The sequence below is a fragment of the Colossoma macropomum genome, unplaced genomic scaffold (assembly GCF_904425465.1).
Source record: "Colossoma macropomum unplaced genomic scaffold, Colossoma_macropomum, whole genome shotgun sequence".
Taxonomy (NCBI): Eukaryota; Metazoa; Chordata; class Actinopteri; order Characiformes; family Serrasalmidae; genus Colossoma; species Colossoma macropomum.
Genome location: NW_023494785.1, coordinates 35,718,457 through 35,739,246, shown reverse-complemented (window position 1 = coordinate 35,739,246; position 20,790 = coordinate 35,718,457). Strand labels below are relative to the sequence as shown.

Below are 20,790 nucleotides of genomic sequence, written 5' to 3'. Positions count from 1 at the left end.
TTGTGGATTGCATGGCGAACTGTGTTCACAGACAGTGATTTCTGTAAGTCTTCCTGTACCCATGCAGTGATTTCCAGTACAGAATTATGCAGGTTTTTAAGGCAGCGCCGCCTGAGGGCCCAAAGATCACAAGCATCCAATACTGACCATTGGCCTTGTCCGTTGCGTACAGAGATTTCTCCAAATTCTCTGAATCTTTTGATGATATTATGTACTGTAGATGGTAGGATATCCAAAGTCTTTGCAATTATACATTGAGGAACATTTTTCTGAAATTGTTTCACAATTTTTAGATGCAGATTGGTTAACCTCTGCCCGTCTTTGCTTCTGAGAGATTCTGCCTCTCTAAAATTTTTTTTTTTTATACCCAGCCAAGTGAGTGAATTGCAGATTGCTCCTCCAGCTGTTTTTAATGGCACCACTTACGTTTCCAGCCTTTTGTTACCCCTGTGCCAACTTTTATAGATATGTTGCTGCCATCAAGTTCTAAATGAGATCATGTTTTTCATAAAATGGTAATAGTAATGGTCTCACTTTCAACATCTGATATGTGTTCAATGTTTTATTGTGAATAAAATATTGGTCTATGAAATTTACACACATATATATATATATATATATATACCATCTGAATAAAGTTCAAAATGTGTTGTCAGGCTGTTATAAAATTCAAGTTAATGGTTTTAAAGTTTTTATAAAAGTTTTTATAACAGTTTTTTTATGGTGACTTTTATGTTTTTTTGTTTAACATCTTTAGGAGATCTATGTGAACTTAGACCCTATGGTCCTGGAGGTACTGCAAGAAGCCAAGTACATGTACAAATTAGGGGCTCATGTACCAAAGGTTATCTTCAATATGTATGCCAACAAAATGGAGTTGAACAACCATCACAATAAGTGAGTGTGTTTGTAGTTCCTCATATAATAACTTGATTTCGGCTTTCAGTAGAACCTTTTTTCGCCTTAACTTCTACTGGGACTCTACTCTTTTTGCAGACTGGTGGAAATGCTGCAAGACTTTGAGAAAGCTGTAAACAGGATCCCTCCTCTGCTCCAGCCCCTAATGAGGCCCTTTATCAATCGTGTGGAAACTGCGCTTTCTCCTGGACTCACCACTCTCTCGTGGACTTCGCTCAACATCAACACATGTGAGGCACTGTGATGAAGCATGAAATGCTCTCTGACTGAAAAGATGAGTTGCCTGTTAGGGATTTGCCTTGAGTATGCCCTCAAATGTTGCATCTACTTCTTCTGCCTTAGTCATCGACTCTGTGTATGAGGCACTGCAAGAGTTAGAGGAGGTGGCGAAGGTGACCACAGACATACTGGAGTGTCGGATAGAGCGAGTTCTGGAGTCCATGTCCTCCACTGCTCTTCTAGCTCTTCCTGAGGAGGATCCAGTTCTTCCCCAGAGCTTCCTCATTCATACCGAAAGCACAGTGAGATCAGCAGGATGTGCACTGATGACGTGAGTAGTATTTTTCCCAGACAGACAATAAATACACTGAATACAGACTAGCTTATTGTTACATTAATAAGAAGACAAAGAAGAAAAAACTTTCTGTACCAACTTTCATACATAGGAATGTAGGTCAAAGTGTTTCACGACTACATTTGCCATTTCAATAAGTATAAAATAGAAGAACAAAAAGAAAAAAAGCCAAATAATGATGCAAAATGCACCATGCTGCTGTTATTGTGTTTTTGAGTTTTGTTATTGTATTTTTGTGTTTTGTTTAGTGTTTTAGCCTAATTTTTTTTTAAAATAATCATTTTATATAACACATGCCTACAATTATCAACATCTTTAACGAATGCTGTTGAAATTTGATTTTAAATGTACAGGAGTTACAGAAATATCTGTAAGACGTTCAACAAATGCAGAGCTTGCCTTTTCAGTATATGAGTGCCAGCAAGAAACCTGGTTTATCTACATGCTGTGGAAATTCTACACTAACTAAATGCATAACATTGTAAATATTAGCACAGTGATATTACTGTTTAAAACTCAGCTATCATGCAATAGGAGTTATTGCGTATTAGAGTGGATGCAACTTTTTAAAAATGTTAGCCTTAAAATAAAGTTAATCTTGCTGTTATTGACAAAGTTGGCAACTTGTGTGGGTTGGCTTAAGAAATCCTTTGCTTTATGATAAACACAAACTCATTTTTATCTTTTAATGAAGGATGAGCAGGCAAAGCAGGAATCAAAGGCTTTTTGTTAAAGTCTGTGACTTCACAGAAGATCAACGAACGAGTAAAGCACTGAGATATCCAAGGGTAGACAAACATTAGAAAACGCATGACATGTCAGGCAACAAGCTGAAAGAAAGGATTGTTCATACACACAGAAACAGATGAGAAACAGCTGGGAGAGATGACTACAAAGTGGGGTTGCAAACAACACACAGGTGACATAGATGACAAGAGAGGTGAAGCTAGGGTAACAAGACATGCACAACACCATCTGTTAAAGATAGTGTGCCACCATTAGAAGTGCCAGTTATGAAATCCTGGAAAAGTCATGGGATACAAAATTTGGGTTTCCACACATGGTCTGAGGTGCTTTTCCTTATACTATACATTGTGAGAGAAATGTCTTTGGAGTGCTTATGATTGGTACATTTTTAAGTCACAAACTCAAGGATTGTTTACTGTGGTCCTTTTATCATGGCCCATTATTTGTTACCCCTGTATTATAGCAAGTAAGTGAGTACCTGGTAAATGCCATGTATTTACAATTGTGGAAAGGTATTGATGAGAATGCTTTGTCTCTTTCACAGTCACAGTCAACAGGTTGAGCGTTCCATGTATGAGATCATTGAGGAACTAAAAAGGGTAATGAAGCCCAGTGAGAGGGTGAACCTAGAGGTAAGCGAAAAATTGGTTTTGCAATGTCACAAATACATGTAGAACAGGGCTGGTGTTAAGCGTTGAGCTAATATGGGCATCGTCCAGTCCTCGAGGAATGTGATAACTGCTGTGATTTCGTGTGATTGCCCACTCCAACAAAGTAGTCTAGGGACTATATTAGAAGTATTTCTATCTTTTACATCTAGGACTCATTCCAGTGCCTTCACCCTGATGCTAAACAGAAGACTCGGTGCCAGCTTTGCCTGCCCTGTAGTTTCTACATGATGATGTCCCAGCTGTGTCAAAAGAACACTGAGGCATTGGTCAAAGGTTTGGGACTTGGAGGACACCTAATTATCTCATCACAGTTCTTTCTGCATCTGTTCTGACTCTTTGCATGTTTGTATACCTTGCTCTGTACAAAAGTTTCTTTAAGTTTTCTTAAAGATGTCTCATCTTTTCGAAGCTACCAAACGTTCCCTGGATTCTCTGAGGCGTCGTCTCCATGTTGCAAGCCAGAAGTATCACTCGTCGTCCTCATCAAGCCATTCTGCAACTCATGCTCCTCTTTTTAGGGCCTCCATTGAGCTGGCCATCCCTAACATCATCTTCAGGCCCAGCCTAGAGGAAATACAGGTATGAATATCATTTTTGTACATTTAATCTAAACAACAGTAAAGGGTGAGGGTGTCAAGTTTTGTCTCAGGAGGCAAACTTAATAGAAATAAACATTTCTGGAAGAGTACAGCCCCCCTTTACTTCCTTACTTTCTTATTTGTCTGTTGTACCAGCAGGTATATTGGGATGCTTTCATAAATGTTAACAATGCACCAGTGTGAAAGAATGTTTTTCAGAGCAGATGTTATGTTAAAAAACATAAAATATTGTTTTTTTTTTCATTTGTCTGTGTTATGCAGAGTATTCTGAACAAAGCTGTGGCTACAGTCCTGTCAATGGCAAAGGATATTCCTCTCTGGAAATTCTCACACTTACATCACAAACAACTACAGGTGTTTAGTTTTATTATGTTAAGATGATGTGCTCTACAATATCTTGCTGCATGAAAGAAGCTGCTTTTCATGCAGTGATTTTCCTATATTAAAAAAAAATCATTAGACTGTACCAACCGGTTTCCTATGGCTGTCATTATCAATTGTTTTAGCAATAAAGTTATCTGTGAATTAGTTTTGTGTTTAATTGAGTCAATTGATGTTTAATCAGTTAAAAAACAAGACCTAACTGAACGACCTTAGTGTGATTTATAACCTTGCTTACCTCAAATACTGCAGTTGGAGCAGCTAGCAGCACGAGAGCTGGGAGACGATGGCCCAGTGACCAAACAGATCATACTGAAACCACTTGACAGGCAGCTTGCTGAGCATAAGGATGTTACTAAAGCTGTCACGCAGCTGAACTCCATCATGTCCTCTCTTAAAGTAAATGCAGGGGACGTTCTGGTGGACCTTGTTAATTTCTCCACTCTGTGGGATCAGGTAAGTAATACTCTGCTTTATCCCTAAAGCTGCAAACAAGAGGCAGGCTTACAAAAGGTGTAAACAAGATTAATTAAGGAGAAGTAAGATCGAACTTGAGAAAGTATGTACTTTTGATTGACCTTCCTTTCTCCCAAGGATCCAGCAGAGGAAGTGAAAGCATTTTTGGACACCAGTCCATCCCTTCCTGAATTCAGTTCCAAGCTTTCCTATTATTCTGTAAGTGTGATTTTCAAGTAACTTGTAATATTTTAGACAGTCAAGTTAGTGAGTTAGTAAAACAGTACCATTTGTATAGAAGAGTATATAAATGAACAAGGAAAATGACATGCACAAGTGGTTGCTACACAACATACATGGGATGCTGTGCGAAGTGTACATAAAAACAAAACGCAATGATGTGTAAATCATGTAAACCCCATATTTAATTAATAACAGTACAATGACAACATATTAAATGTTCAAACTGTTAAAAGATTTTGTTGTTTTTGGAAAAATATATTTGCTTTTTGAATTTGAAGCCAGCAATATGTTTCAAACAAAGTTGGGACACAGGCAACAAAATACTTTTAAAGTTGTGTAATGCTAAATTAAAAAAAAGCTCCTGGTGGAAAACCTCACAACTGATTAGGTTAACTGGCAACAGGTCAGTAACATGAGTGGTACAACAAGAGCATCCCAGTGAGGCTAATTCTTTCAGAAGTAAAGATGGGGAGGGGTTCATTGCTCTAAAGAAGACTGTGCAAGACTGTGAAACAATACAAGAATAATACCTCAATGTAAAATTTCAAAGAACTTGGGGATTCCATCATCTATGGTACATAATATCATTAAAAGATTCAGAGAATCTATAAAAATTTCTGTATGCAAGGGACAAGGCTGAAAATGAATATTGGCTGGCCATGATCTTCAGGCCCTCAGGCAGCACTGCATTAAAAACAGAAACAATTCTGTAGTGGAAATCACTGCATGGGCATTTCTGAAAACCATTGCCTGTGAACATAGTTAATTGCTGAATCCAAAAATGCAAGTTAAATCTCTAAAACGGAAAGAAGAAACCATATATAAACAGGATCCAGAAACACCGCCACCTTCTCTGGGCACAAGCTCATTTAAGATTAACTGTGGTGAAGTGGAAAAGTGATTTGATGAATCAAAATTTGAAATTCTTTTTGGAAATGGACACTGCATCCTCCAAGCTAAAGCATAGAGAGATCTTCTGGCTTGTTATCAGTGCACAGTTCAAAAGCCAGTATTCATGATGTTATAGGGGTGCATTAGTGCATATGGCATGGGTGACTTGCACATCTGTGAAGGCACCACTAATGTTGGACAATATATACAGGATTTGGAGCAACATATGCTGCCATCCAGCTGACATCTTTTTCAGAGAAGGCCTTGCTTATTTCAAAATTGTTATTATGAAATAACGAGTTACTCATCTTGTTATCTCAAGATAACAATCCATAAAATTATAGCAACAGCTCATGACCTCTCCAGACTTCCGTCTGGAGAGTCTGAAGTGTTGGAACAAGGGCCTGTTTACCACTGTGTTATATCACCATTCCTTTTAACAATGTTCAGTGATTGTTTGGGAACTGAGGATATCAGTTGTTGTAGTTATGAAGTTTTTCTGAGACCACTGTTTTTAGACAGGCTGTAGCCTGTGTTTTTGGTACGCTTCCCAGTTTGAATAGAGCCTTCATATTTGTCAGAATTAAGGGTAAAGAAATATACTATACATATACTATATCTATACCCCATTCAGTGAGAGACAAATAGTAAAATGAAGAGTATGTTACTGACAGACTACTAATGTGTTAAAAACTAAAAAGTCACTAATATAATTAAATGAATTACTTTCTTCAGGCTCTTGAAGCTAAGATTGAGGAACTTCCTTCCCTCTGCACTTTCGGCCCCATCCTTTATGATATCCATTCCCTCAAGCTCTCCCTGACCCAGGAGTGTCGAGCATGGAAGCGGACATACGGGGCAGCCTTAAATCAACGTGCCTCTACAGACATGGGGGAGATAAGCTCTTTTTTGGAAGCGGTGAGCAGACAGCTTCAGAGGCCCATCTCCGATCTTGATGATGTGAGAGTAGCCATGGCTGCTCTCAAGGAGATACGTGAGGCTGAGATACGGATTGATGCCACTGTTGGGCCAGTTGAGGAGTCTTTTGCTCTCCTTAACAGACATGAGCTGCAGTTCAGTGATGGAAATGCAGAGAGGATGGACAGTGTAACCTATGCCTGGAAAAATCTCAAAGTGTTGGTAAGTTTGTTTTTTGAATAGATTAATGCAATGTGTAATTTCTGATATGTAAATCTGTTCAGTTTTATCGTCGACTGTATAAACATGTTAAAGCCCCAGAGAACCTACATCTATTTTTTCTTTCTAAGCAGGTTAATCTTGCTCTTGTGGGCATATAATATACATGTACACAGTATGTTCTGTCAGTAGCTTTCCAACGCCCACTAAATGACTACAGAGTATACTTAAGCATGTAGAAGGGTGATTTGGGTTGTCTCACATCACTTATCTTTCACAAAACTGTGTTCCTTAACCATCTCCTTCATGGCTGCATGGCCATTGCAGGTGCTTTTGACAGTGGACAGGGGTTAGCATGGGCACTCGCACTGGTCTGTGGCTACGCAGCCCCATACGCATGACACATTCCTCTCATAATCATCATTTGAATTTCTGTGACTTGTGCCACAGTTCGAATCAGACAGGATAGTTCTGACAGACATACCAGAGTGAACCTTAGCCTTATCTGCTATCTCTGTACAGTTTCATACCTATTTATTATTAACATCATAGGAAGAATTCCAGCTGGTATTTTACTCACTACTGTTGTCTTCCCTAGAATTAATGGCATTACAGATTTTACCATTTGCATTTTTACTGCTACTTGTCAACCCACACCGCTGATGTGTTGCTTGCTTTAGTTAAGTGGCCAAGCTGCTTGCATCAGTCAGTACCGCGCGGTCAGTAATCACATCAGAAAGTGCTTCTTGGTGCCGGTATTCTCTATTGCTAGCACTCATACTGTGTTTAAGCGGCAGTGTCCTCGCAGATACTAATACAGTTTTAGTGCAATATTAGGAACATGACCAGACAGTTCTCAGATCTTAGAGAGTTCTCAGGTCTGATAAGCAATTTTAACTCTTGTTTCACCTTTTTTAAAAACTTTGATGGCTGTTTGACATAACACTCAATCTTTGTATCATACAAACATTTTTTAAAAATTTACATTCTTGTCTTTTTTTTTTACTTTAAGGTGGTGCAAACACAAAATACTCTTGAGGCAATTCATCCTACCATGAAGGCGGAGCTTCTGTCTGAAGTTGAAACCTATCAGACTACAGTCCAGAATTTCTACAGTGACTATGATCAAAGGTAAAGAACGTTCTGGTTACTTTCAGTAGTAATTTTAGTTTTTGGTGCCAGAGTATGTGAGGAGTGGTGAGAGTGATTTTGCATAGAGTGCAGACCAGCTTTTCAGAAGGTTGGAGTGTCTTTGTTCTCTCTCACCCTGAAATTGCTCCAATATCGCTGCATCCTCCAAGCCAGAGCTTTTGTCCACACTGAGAACTTCTGCATTACATGAGTGATACGACAGCGTGACAGCTATAGCTTGCGCATGATGGCTATTAATTGCACTGCAGAACTGTTCAGCAGATGGGAAAAAAATCAGACAGGAAGATCTCCAAGTTCCACTCTGCCAGCCAAGAACAGAAAGCTGAGGCTGCAGTGGACAGACTCACCAAAACTGGACAGTTGAAGACTGGTCTAATATTTATTGATTTCTGCTGAGGCACAAGATTGTAGGGTCAAAATTTGGTGCCCAAAAGCCTGAATCCATGGACCCAACTTGTCTGTCAACAGTCCAGGCTGGTTGGGGTGATGTAATGGTGTGGGGAATGTTTTTAAGGTGCACTTTGGGCCCATCAGTACCAGTCAATCATTGCTTAAATGTCACAGCCTATTTGAGTATTGTTGCTGACCATGTGCATCATTCATGGCCACAATTTACCCATCTTTTAATGGCTACTTCCAGCATGATAAAGCACCATGTCACAAAGCAAAATACATTTTAAACTGGTTTCATGAACATGACAATGAGTTCAGTGATGTTCAGTGGCCTTCCCAGTCTGATTCCAATAGAACACCTTTGAGATGTGGCAGAACAGTAGATTTGCAGTATAAAAGGGCACCGGAAATATCTACAGGAATTGCATGATGCAGTCATTTCAACATGAACTAGTATCTCAAAAGATTATTTCCAACATCTTATGGATTCCATGCCATGAAGAATTCAGGCTGTTTGTGAGCAAAGGGAGGCCCCACCCAGTATAAGTATAGTGAGTATATATACAGAGGAGGCACCGCTTATTCTAAAACTGGCTGCTGGAACACATGATTGACTGAGAGAAGACAGCTTTCTCTGACATGACATATTGTGTCTGTCATGGCTGTAATGCAGTGCTGGAGTGGGGACTGAGAGATAAGCCAGTACATTTTGGGCCAGTTACCGGGAGCTGAAGAATGCTCAGACAAGCTATAAATACATCCAAGTGTATATCTGTAGTAATGTAGGGGTTAAACCATTGGCCCTCACCTCCTGGCTCCTTTTAATTCTGCCACATGTTTTTACATTTTGGTAGAAAAGAGAAATGTTGCAATGAAACACATATAATAAATCTCCTTAAACAAACATGTTTGCATGTAATATGATCAGTTATAATTATTCTGTATATGAAGTTACCCATAAACAGTCCATTGTGTTGAACAAAATGCGTTTTTATTGCATTTTAAAATGATATAGAAATTTGAGGCTAAACACAGTGAACAGGTGACTAAAGGTGGGTAGATTTAGGGGTATGTGGTTGGTTCCTAATTGCGAAATTACAGTACTGCTGTGATTTCATGTTTGGCATCATCAGCACTATAATCTACAATATGAGGGTGAACCGAAAACTACCAAAGGAAGTAGTTCGTCTACAGTTATGTTGACACTTAAATATCCATTTGCCCTTCCAGGTGGAATTTTTTTGCCTCACTACTGTGGTAAAGTGCTGTTAAATAACAAAAAGGCACAAAGAATGAATTAATGTTACAATATTATTTCCCATCGTCAAAGTCTTCCTGCCTATGGACAGAGATGTGCAAATACTTAATCCTTGCAAAGAATAACTTTTCTGTTTGAACATTGTTTGTTTGTCTTTATGCAACATTTTTCTTCTCTTTATTGCATGTGTTGACTGAAAAAAGAAGGATAAAACCTACTGGTGTCTAGAATGTCTTATGATCTTGGCATCCTAGAAAAATCTATCTATTTTCAGAAAGCAGTTTCATGAATGCTTGAAGTTATTTTTTGCTGTTAATGAAATAAATAAAATCACAAATAATCAATAGGGTCATTCTCTAGGGTGTCTAGGATCTAACAGAAGTCAAGAGATTATGCTGCATATCTGAAATATTATATTTTTTTGTATAGTTATAATGTATTCCAGGCAATAGCATCAGACTGGAAAACATACTGCAGTTATAAACGATGCAAAACTACCTTTGCTTAGCACTTAGCAAAAATGTGTTCTTTTGCTGTGCTTTGTTTTGGTGATGCTTAACAGTAAATGTGCTATAATTGTCATATACTGGCAGCTGACGTAATTACTGGTTTAATATTTTTTGTTCTATCTGTAGTGGTCCAGGTGTGGTGGGGTTGAGCCCTCGTGAGGCCAGTGACAGGCTACAGGTTTACCAGGCCCGGTTTGATGAGCTTTGGAGGAAATATGTCACTTTCTCCAGTGGTGAGCAGCTCTTTGGGCTTACAGTTAAAGGTGAGTTTTTGATGTTTGTTATTCATGAAAATTAATTAATTGTTCATGTTCAATCTAGAAAATTAACATGAACTTTAACTCTCATTAGTACCTGATTTTAAAGTATATTCTTTAGTCAGTGTTAAAAATGGTTTAGTGTGATAGTGTGATGTATAACATTACACAATATTTTGTTAATACTTCATAAAAACTTTACAAATACAAATTTAAAAGATAAAATAAAAGTATAAAATTTAAATGAAAAATTTTGGGGTAAATTGGGGAATTTAATATAGATCCCGTATGATAGGATTAGCCCATATGAAACGGCCAGTCAAGTCATGCAGGAGTTACATTGCCAGGCCTCCTCTGGTAAAACTAATCCAGCTTGTAAAGGGCTTAAGTTAAATACACTATAATATAAATGTGATTGTTCTCTCATTGGCAAAGGGCGTGGATTTAGGACTTAGTTAGCAGTTAGCAACTTTCTTGCGGGCAAAATCAAACATCTTCACGGGCCACTCTGTACAGCACTGCTTAAGAAAGTGGAAGTTTGTGATTTGAATCGAGCTGTAAGGAGTTTACGCTTCACTCACAGGCATGTGAAAAAAAATAGACACAAGGTATAAAAACGCAAAGCGTCGCAATTCTGATGGACATAACTTCAAAAATCATACTGACAACCACATTTTGTTGCAGTTTATAGGAAGTGCTTGTTCTTTTGACCCATACATTCTTAAATATAATTGCTTCTTTGTTGTTCTTTTCAGAGTATCCTGATCTTCACAGAATCAAAAGGGAGCTGAGCCTTTTGTCCAAGCTATACAGTCTGTATAACTCTGTCATTGACAGTGTTAATGGGTACAGTGACATCCTCTGGGCTGACCTCAACATAGAAAAGATCAACAGTGAACTGCAAGATTTTCAGAACAGGCACAGTATATACATACATACATACATACATGCACATAGTACATAATTATACACTCTATGTCCAAAATGCTGTCAGTAGATGCCTGCTCGTACAGTGCTTCTGAAATCAAGGGTATTAAAAGCGAGTTTGTACCCCCTTTGCTGCAGTAGCAGCCTCTGCTCTTCTTTATGCAAAATGTTGAAACATTGCGGTGAGGATTTGATTGCATTTAGTCACAAAAGCGTTAGTGAGGACAAATACTGAAAATTGATGTTTGGTTCTGGATCACAAATGCCAGCTCATCCCAAAGGTATTCAATGTTGTTGTATCACTCCAGAAAACGCAGTTTTCTCTAGACATTGCTTGGCATTGGGCAAGTGGACAAACTCCAGAGCGGTCCATTTTGTTGGCGGTGCTTTTACTAAGAGATTATGCAAACTGTGTGTGGGTAATTGAGTACCCATGTCAGAAATGGGTGCACCTTAAAGTAGCTGAATTCTCTAACTAGAAGGGGTGTCGGAGTGATTTTAGACATATAGGTTGAGTGTGTGTGTGTGTGTGTGTGTGTGTTTGTAAGAATATCTACACATGCAATAGGGATTTGAGAGCTTGTTTACGTTTCTTATATATATCTGTATTATTTACTTAGATGTCTGTCATTATTACTTCTAGGATCCGGAAGCTTCCCAAGGCACTGAAGGAATGGCAAGCCTTTAATGATCTCAAGAAGAGCATTGACGACTTCAGTGAAACCTGTCCTCTGCTTTCCATGATGGCAAACAAAGTACATTTTCTGCAAACCAGTTCATGTTTAAGAGCAAAGCCTTTCAAATAAGGAAATAAGCATTGTATAATAAATGTGTCTGCAATGCACTTTGTCTAGGCAATGATGTCCCGGCACTGGCAACGCATAGCTGACCTCACAGGCCACAGGTTTGAGGTGGAGTCTGGGAATTTTTGCTTGAAGAATGTCATGGAGGCTCCACTTTTGAAATACAAAGAAGATATTGAGGTTATTTATGAATAATAATAATAATATTTAGTTTCTGATGACGTGCAAAAATGTTTGCGTTTGTGACTCATTCTGAATTTACTGTTTTGTACAGGATGTGTGCATCAGTGCAGTAAAGGAGCGGGACATTGACGCAAAACTGAAAGACGTGGTGGCAGAGTGGAGTAGCCACCAGTTTACTTTTGCAGCATTTAGGTAGAAGAATTTACCTCTTTTTTTTGCTATGTAGTCCACTCAGTACTGCTGTTATTGTGTTGTGGTGTGTGATACAATCCAGTACTCCTAGCTAAATAATCTACCTATAGCTGTAGGTTTTCCGAGGGGTCTCATCTAAGTAAAAGCTAAAGACCCTATCGCATTTTCTACAAAATACAATAGACATGAAAGTGTGACCTAAACTAAAAAAATGTTTGGGGTGAAAGTTACACTAAGTAGAAGATTAACTTCTTTCATAGTTCATACATTCCCCATGCACCTTTCATTCACCACTTAGTATATGGAAACTAAGCCGCAAAAACAGCCCTGGGATGTTTATTCACATAACCTTAAAATAGTATCTTGAAAATAGCATCTCCTTGCATTGCTCTACCTCATTTGCATGGATCTTCCATTTCTTTAAGCCAACCTCCCACACTTACTCAAAGTGAGGCGTACATGGAATAAATAAATAAAATGCACTTTGCGCTTTTCATTTGACTTAGCCATTCAATTGTAATGAAAATTAAGAATATTTTTTAAACTGATTTTTCTCACAATTTATTCAAAGCCAATTTCCACTCTCTAGTTAGGCCTTTCCCTACACTGCAAAAAATGGCAGTGAAATGATCTTAAATCTAGTCAATATATATAATATTACCCATTTTAAGATGGTTGTGCACTTATTATAAGATTATCTGGCTTATTTCTGGACACTTTCCACTTGTTTTAAATAATTATTTTAAGTAAAATCATCTCACTATAATGGCAGATAATTTTGCTGGTTTCACTAACAACCTAGTTCTGTTATATGAGATAACACTTGTGATTGGCTCGCATTACACTTAAACGATAGAGGGAGAGGAAAATGACTATACTTCCAAAGGAAGTGAACTTAAAGTGTCCTGACAGTGACAGTTGTTCGGTGATGACTCACCTCAAATGCTTGCTGAGAGCTAGTTGGCTGATGGTGGCCATATTTCCGCGAATAAGTCCGCAAAAAAAAAATCTGTGAAATCTGTCCCATGGACACATTTTGTTGAAAAATGTCGAAAATCTAAAATCATGTCTTGTCTTATGCCCTGTGCTTAGGAATCGTGGAGAGCTGCTGCTGAAAGGCTCAGAAACTATGGAGAAGGTGGTGCTGATGGAGGACAGCCTTATGGTTCTTAGCTCGCTCATGAGCAACAGGTACCCTGATAGCACTTTTTTGTGTTGTATCTTTTAATGTTCACATGCATTTGCTGCAGATTTTCGATGTGCTTCATGTTCTTTATGTATTCTTGGAAGACAAACTGATACAAAAATAATGAGTTTTGTGACACATTAATTAGAGCAGGAATGTCAAACTGGGAACCTTTCAGGCCAAAGTGCTGGGGAGATTATTGTTTACCCTCATCTGACAGTCTGAATTCAGTTCATGAAGGTAATTAGCTCATTAGCTGTGTTGGGTGTGTTTAATGAGGCAGTGTGCTGAAGTTTGCAGTGTTTTGGCCCACCAGGACTGGAGCCTGATACATGTGAGTTAGAGATTTTCAAAAAAAAACACAGTTTCAATGAACTTAAACTGAAATTTTAATAAATGTCCATTCAGGCACCTGAGGATTAAAATAATACTGTACCAGGTTCTTTAAAATGTGTTTTTAAAATGAAATAGGGAATGCACCAAAATTTTGGCTATTAAATGTTTTATACTGAAAATATCCAAAAAACGAATAGCCTGAAACTGCAGAAAACTTTGGCTGAAAAAGAGTTTCACTTTTAAGGGCTGCAGTGAACATTGATTATGGAAAAAATGTCCTATCCACACACAGTCATTTCGACAAACACACTACAGGAGCATTGGGGCTGATAAGGGGCTGAGAAACTGAGAAAGCATAATATTTTAGCTTGTCTAATGATTGAATAATGTAGATAGGTTAATTAATTATAACTCATAGGCAAAACCCTGCAACGAGAATCTTGGTCCTTGGTAACTATTGTCCTGTCAAAGGAATGGCTTTTGAGTAACAAAACATTGTAGTTTTTCATTACATTATAGTTTTTTGTTAGAGTTTAATTCGAAAGCATACAGTGGTCCCCAGAAAAACATATATTTATGTTTGTATTTTGGTTTTTGGTCTAGGGTGTCCTCGTTTCAGTTTCGGACAAGTGTTTTCAGTTTGGTTCATCGCTTAACAAAAATCATTACATTCCTCTGACTTTTTTGAAGTTCCTTTTGGGATCTTTCCAGCTTCTGAAAAGCCTGATTGTAACCGAGCTATTCAATAATTCTTGCCAGTGTTGAGCATGATGCATAGCAGTGGCCCTATGGGAACCTTATCCTCGTTCATTTCTAACTCAGTCTCTGATTTCAGGTACAATGCTCCTTTTAAGGCCTCTATTCAGCAGTGGGTGCAGAAGCTGTCAAACAGCTCTGAAGTAATTGAAAAATGGCTTACTGTCCAGAACCTGTGGCTGTATCTGGAGGCTGTGTTTGTCGGAGGGGACATTGCCAAGCAGCTTCCACAGGTCAGTTTAATTTGTAATTTATGTAAATAAAAAGGATATTTAGTGAAACTAATCACTTTGCTTTTTTATAGAGACAACAATGTTATTTTACTTCAAACTGTTTCCAGAATTGATGTTTTCAAGCTCCGCAATGACATTTAAGTGATCTTCACCAACTGTCGCCTTAACTGTAAAGTTTTTATGAAACTGTTGCACAATAATCCCTTTCCCTTCCCTGACTTTTGTCGAACAGGAAGCTAAACGCTTCCAGAACATTGATAAAGCATGGCAGAGGATCATGCAGAGGGCACATGAGGTGCCAGGTGTAGTGCAGTGCTGCGTAGGAGATGAGACTTTGAGTCAGCTACTGCCTCACCTGTTGGAACAGCTGGAAGTGTGCCAGAAATCACTCAGTGGATACCTGGAGAAAAAACGGCTCGTCTTTCCACGCTTCTTCTTCGTGTCTGACCCCGTCCTGCTTGAGATACTCGGCCAGGCCTCAGACTCACATACCATACAAGTATGAGACACCGTTCTATTGTTTTGTACCTGCCATGTTATAATGCATAAGTTAATAAGCTAACAGAAATACAAATGTTCAGCTCCAGTTGTGTGTAGATGTTTTAACACCCCCGGCCAAATTGCACATTTCAATGATTTTTGAAGTGAAGAGAAGTAAACATAACCTCTGCAGCAAACTACAAAAAAACACTTTTCTGCTAATTTTAATGCAATTTCTTTAGAAAATGTAAAAAAAAAACTGAACAGGTTCATATGGTAATGAAACTCCTGGAATATAGTCATGGAATATAGAAATTTGGTTTTCCCGACCTTAAAAAAGTCATGGAAAACAGTAAGTGCTTGAAAAGTCATGGACTTTCCTGGACTTTTTCCCATGACATTCTTCAACTTATAACATTTGAAACACTGTGGTATCTAGACTACAATAACACAGCGAGACCCAAGACTAATGTATCTGTGTGCAGTCTAGCTTTGCTAACCTTCACTAAAATGTGACCGGAAGGTCGCCGGTTCAATCCCCTGAGCTGTCAGTATGTGACTGAAGTGCCCTTGAGCAAGGCACCTAACCAGATAATGTTCCCTGGGTGCTGTGGATAGGGCTGCCCACCGCTCCGGGCATGTGTGCTCACTGCCCCCTAGTGTGTGTGTTCACTACTGTGTATGTGGTGTTTCACTGCGCAGATGGGTCAAATGCGGAGGTGAAATTTCCCCGTTGTGGAACTAATAAGGGTCACTTAATGTTGCCAAAACACACTGTTACATCAGAATGATACCTGTGTGACTAAGTTAGATCTTTTCCTCTCAGAACAGCTGTCTGTATGTTAAATTAGAGCTGGACAGTACTAGTAAAATTTAATATCATGGTATTTTCAAATATATCACAGTATCACACTATCAGATGATTTTAAAGGTTAACATTAATAAAGTTAATGAGCTCATGTTTACTGACTATCCTTATTTTCATAGATTTTAAGCAAATGACTTCATCTTACATTTAACTGTTAAGTCTTGCATACCACTAGTAAAGTGACAAAAATGCTCCTTATCTATTTATTATAATGTTAAAAATAACAATAAAACAGAAAAGTAATATCATATGGCATTTCAATATTACAGTATACTGGTATAGATCATACATCGCCCAGCACTATGCTATATATTTGGCATGGAAATTTCATATGATAGAAGAATCATGATAAAGCCACTGATAAATCAGTAATTGTGACGTGCACACATGGACTCCCTTGCAGTTGTAAAATCTCATAACTTAATTAACTCAATTGGCTTTAATTGACTCAATAGGGGTGGCTAGGCGGTCAAGAAATGCTATTAGGAATTGTCAGTTGCAGACAGTTCCAGAACAAAATAAGTTCTCTCTTCAAACCTTGAGCCAACGCTCAGCAAACATGGGCTCCTCTTAGCAGCTGGGTGAGAATCTGAAAATGAAACTAATGTCTACAAAACAGAGGAAGGTCATAAGAAGATCTCAGAGCACTTTCAGCCAGCAGCTTCCATCATCCAAAGTGTCATTAAGAAATAGCAGTTAAAGGGAACAGTGAAACTCAAGGCAACGTCTGGAAGACAAAGACAACTCAGATAGAATTGCTTTCATTTGCTAGCCTAAAAGGCACACAAAACCCTCATATAACAGCAAAGGACCTGCAAGAAGGTTTAGCTGACACAAAAGTGGTGGTGCACCATTCTGCTGTGCAGCAGTGTATGCACAAACAGGATCTGCATGGAAGTGTCGTCACAAGTAAAACTTATATGTAGCAAGGCAATGTCTAAAGTATGCCAAATAACATCTAGTCAAGCTAGAAGAATTTCAGAATTTTAGAATTATAAGTGCTGTGATTGATGAATTAAAAATAAATCTTTTTGGCTGCAGTTACTAAAGGTACACGTAGAGAAAAAAGGGAGCTGCATTTCATGAGAAGAACACTTTGTCAACTGTTAAGTATGGGGGGTGGAGCTGTTATGCCTTTGGGGTTGTGTTGCAGCCAGTGAAATATTGTATAGGTGGATGGCAGAATGGGTTCCATCAAATGTCAGCAAATTCTGGAAGCAAGTGTAACACAGTTATTCAAGAAACTGAAGCTGAAAAGAAGTTGGCTTCAACAAAAGGACAATGATCCTAAACATACTTCAAATCCACCATGAGCTGCTACAAGAAACACATTCTGAAGCTCTTGGAATGGCCCTTCAGTGTCATTAAAAATCCACAGGTAGATCTTAAACATGCTATGCATGCAAGACAGCCCAGTGAATATTGCAGAACTAGAAGCATTAAGGGTGAGTGGCTACGAAGCTGTTAGCAAGCTGTGATATTTGCTGGGTGTTACTGACTTAGTAGGGTTTCCAAACTTGTGTAATTTTTTTTTTAGTTTGCTGTTAATCAAATACAAAGTAACAGTGCATTAAACTGCTCCATGTAAAATTTAGTTTAAGTTGATATAAGAAGCATTAATGAGTCAGGAGGAAAAAATATCTGCAAACATATGGTGAACTGCTGTGCTGCTATGAGTCACTCTGTAAAGTTCTAAAGATTACTTCAGAAGTCAGAGCAGTGGGAGTTTTTTAGACCACATCATGTGGTTTTACGTAAAAAAGTCCAGCTCGATTGGCTTGTTGAAAGGCCTCAAATGCAAATCTAACATTATACTGAGAAGGATGGTGACAGTAGATAATTGATTTACATCCTTGGAAGACATTTCATCTACCAAGTTTTGATTGAGTTCTCTTTGATTTGTTCCCTTTTGTTTTAATTTTAATTCGTTTTGTGCAATTACATATTTCCACCTGAGAGGTCTCCAAATTTCCAGACCCATAGTGCAGCATGTACAAAAAAAGGTTATGTTTACTTTTTTTCACTTCAGAAATCAACAGAATATGTAATTTGGCCAGGGGTGCCCAAACATTTTGCATACAACTGTTTGTGAACACTTCTGCAAAAACTGGTTTATATGGTTGTGTTGAGTCCTGATTTAAGCCCTTAAATTACTATAGAATAATTCACAGTAATTACTGAATAATAAGGTTAATAACTAAATGGTAAACCTACAGATTAAGTGCTTAAGCTTAATCATTTTCATAGGTCTTTGTTGTTCATTGCCATGGTTATGAAGTAATTACTTATTGATCATTGATGTGTTTTCTCATATTGCAATTTTTGCCTTTTTATAAAAGCAGTAAACCTGTTGCGTCTGTGCCACAGTGGAGTATTACTATTGGTTGTAACACACTCACCAAATATATTGCCATTGTATAGACAAAGAACTAGCCAATTTAAATGCTTTGCCCCCCAGAGCTCACACATGAACACAGACAGAACCACACACTCATCACAAGACACACCTGTAGTAAAACCACATCAGCATTAACATTTACTACTGAGGTGAAATGTATCCGTGAAAGTAATGGAATACATCTATTTTGCACAAATTGGCGATTTTATGCTGTTAGGAAAATAGCGCAACACTCCATCGCTAGCACACACCTGGCTCTTAAAGGGAATGAGAGGAACTGATTTGACTTGATATCCCTGTGGTATGCCACTCCTGTTGATGATGTATTCAGTATATCCACACCTGTTTACAACTACTTTGCTCTATGCCTAATGCAAAAATATTTATATGTTTTTACTGTCTCCACCACTTTACCATGAATAACCACTCAGTCCTCTGAGACTTTCTCGTGAAATCTGTTTGAATCTCCTCTGTTTTACTTTGTTTATTTCAGGGTCATTTGCTGAATCTTTTTGATAATGTGAACAGAGTTGTGTTTCACGAGAAGAACTATGACCAGATCTTGAGCTTTCAGTCACAGGAGGGCGAGACTGTAGACCTGACTGAACCCATCAATGCCCAAGTAAGGTCTATGTTTTATGTCGTACTTGAAAATATACCTCTACATGTAATGTATGCATTGAATCAACTTTAAGATCATTTGCAGCTATTTGAGATTAGCTGCAAATAATTTTGGCAACCTACATGTGGAAGCATGGACTTGCTAACCTGTCTTGTATTTTTTGTTTGTTTTTGTTTTCACACTTGTGTTGCAGTTTCACAAAACTGAGTTGTGTGGGTATTTACATAGTCCACTTTAAAAAAATAAATTAATTTAGACTAACACACATTTTACATGTATTACACTTGACCCAGTCACAAAGTATAAGGTAATTTTATTGACATGGCATAATTTTGAAAGTCAACCATATACATTTACACTTCAACTTAACCAAAGGAGTATTTGTTTAACCACAATTAACAACTAAATTTTGTTTTCACCAATATTTAAGTGTTTTATCTATGAATATTGAATTGCCCATGGCTGGAAAGAGCAACATAGCATGTAGCTATGCAACTTGCATAAGTGTTGGAAATTAGAAACTATACTCTAAACAATGAAAAATTGTGTTCTGACACTCATGAATAACTTTGGCCCTGGGCTCGGACTTTGGACACCCCTAAACTAGAGGAACCCCTATCATGGCATTGCATTTAGCGCAGTTTATCATGTGATACCAAGCTGTATCGTGTTCTAACATGGCAGTGTCTTGTCTTGGGATTATTTATGTAGATAATAGGGAGACAGCAAACCATCATCAGCTGTTAATATTAGGTCATGATAATTTCTGTATAAAGAACATTTTGTTATAAGACTCATCTGTAATAGTGCATCAGCCAAGTAAATGATTGCTTGAAACAGCTAATACTGTGGTTAGTTACATGACACAGACAAGCCCACCTCAAACTACATCTCTCGCCACCACACACTTCTTCAAAAAAGGCTGACAGGAAATCACATTCTTTAATTTCTGCAGTACAACAGGAGGAGGCGAGCACTGTTTTTAAATTACTAAAATACAGACTGGGTTGTAACATTTGCAGTTTGTCTGCATTCTTGTGTTTATGTTTATATTTACGTTAGCCCCCACTAATTGGCCCAAAATGCTAACAGGCCTCCTGGACTTCTCCCAACTCCCTTCCCAATTACCCACTCTGGCGTTGGATATATTTATGGATTTATTTATACTTATGATATGTTTATGAAATTGTGTCAGAGTTAAAATTACGTAGTGCGTATTCTTAAAAATGTATTAAGTTCATTCTGTTAGGAAACAGAATGTCAATCCAAGTGGCATTTATCTTAAACAGATTCCAAAGCTGTGTTCTTTTTTTGGCTTGTATTGTTTCAAAAGGTGGCATGACTACTGCATGTTTGCATTCTTTATATCCATTACATAATTAACGATCCCATTAATGAACAAAAGTGACACCTCTGTAGGAAAGTCGGCCTCAGACTTGGCCATTTCTACCTTTTTTTGTTTTTTTAGTACTCTTAGTGGCTGGAATTCTTTTCCAGGCTTTCTCCTCACGAAGAGTCTACCATTCCATCAGTTCAATGTTTAAAAAATGTTTTTTTCTCTGAAGCAAATATCATTTTATTAAACGTTATAAAGTAACAAAGAACTTTAAACATTAAAGT

At 38.0% G+C, this 20,790-nt stretch overlaps 1 protein-coding gene across 1 annotated transcript in view; it reads left to right on the top strand.

Annotated features, from left to right (window-relative positions):
• Nucleotides 1-20,790, top strand: part of dnah5l (dynein, axonemal, heavy chain 5 like) — an 82,398-nt gene that overhangs the window by 13,645 nt on the left and 47,963 nt on the right. Inside the window, 20 exon segments of the mRNA XM_036592645.1 lie at nt 758-897; nt 997-1,148; nt 1,261-1,468; nt 2,784-2,871; nt 3,060-3,183; nt 3,320-3,489; nt 3,771-3,863; nt 4,143-4,346; nt 4,485-4,565; nt 6,216-6,620; nt 7,630-7,748; nt 10,056-10,192; nt 10,942-11,104; nt 11,757-11,868; nt 11,968-12,096; nt 12,191-12,291; nt 13,384-13,482; nt 14,649-14,802; nt 15,035-15,301; nt 19,042-19,170. Of these exon segments, the coding sequence (XP_036448538.1) occupies nt 758-897; nt 997-1,148; nt 1,261-1,468; nt 2,784-2,871; nt 3,060-3,183; nt 3,320-3,489; nt 3,771-3,863; nt 4,143-4,346; nt 4,485-4,565; nt 6,216-6,620; nt 7,630-7,748; nt 10,056-10,192; nt 10,942-11,104; nt 11,757-11,868; nt 11,968-12,096; nt 12,191-12,291; nt 13,384-13,482; nt 14,649-14,802; nt 15,035-15,301; nt 19,042-19,170 (3,075 nt within the window).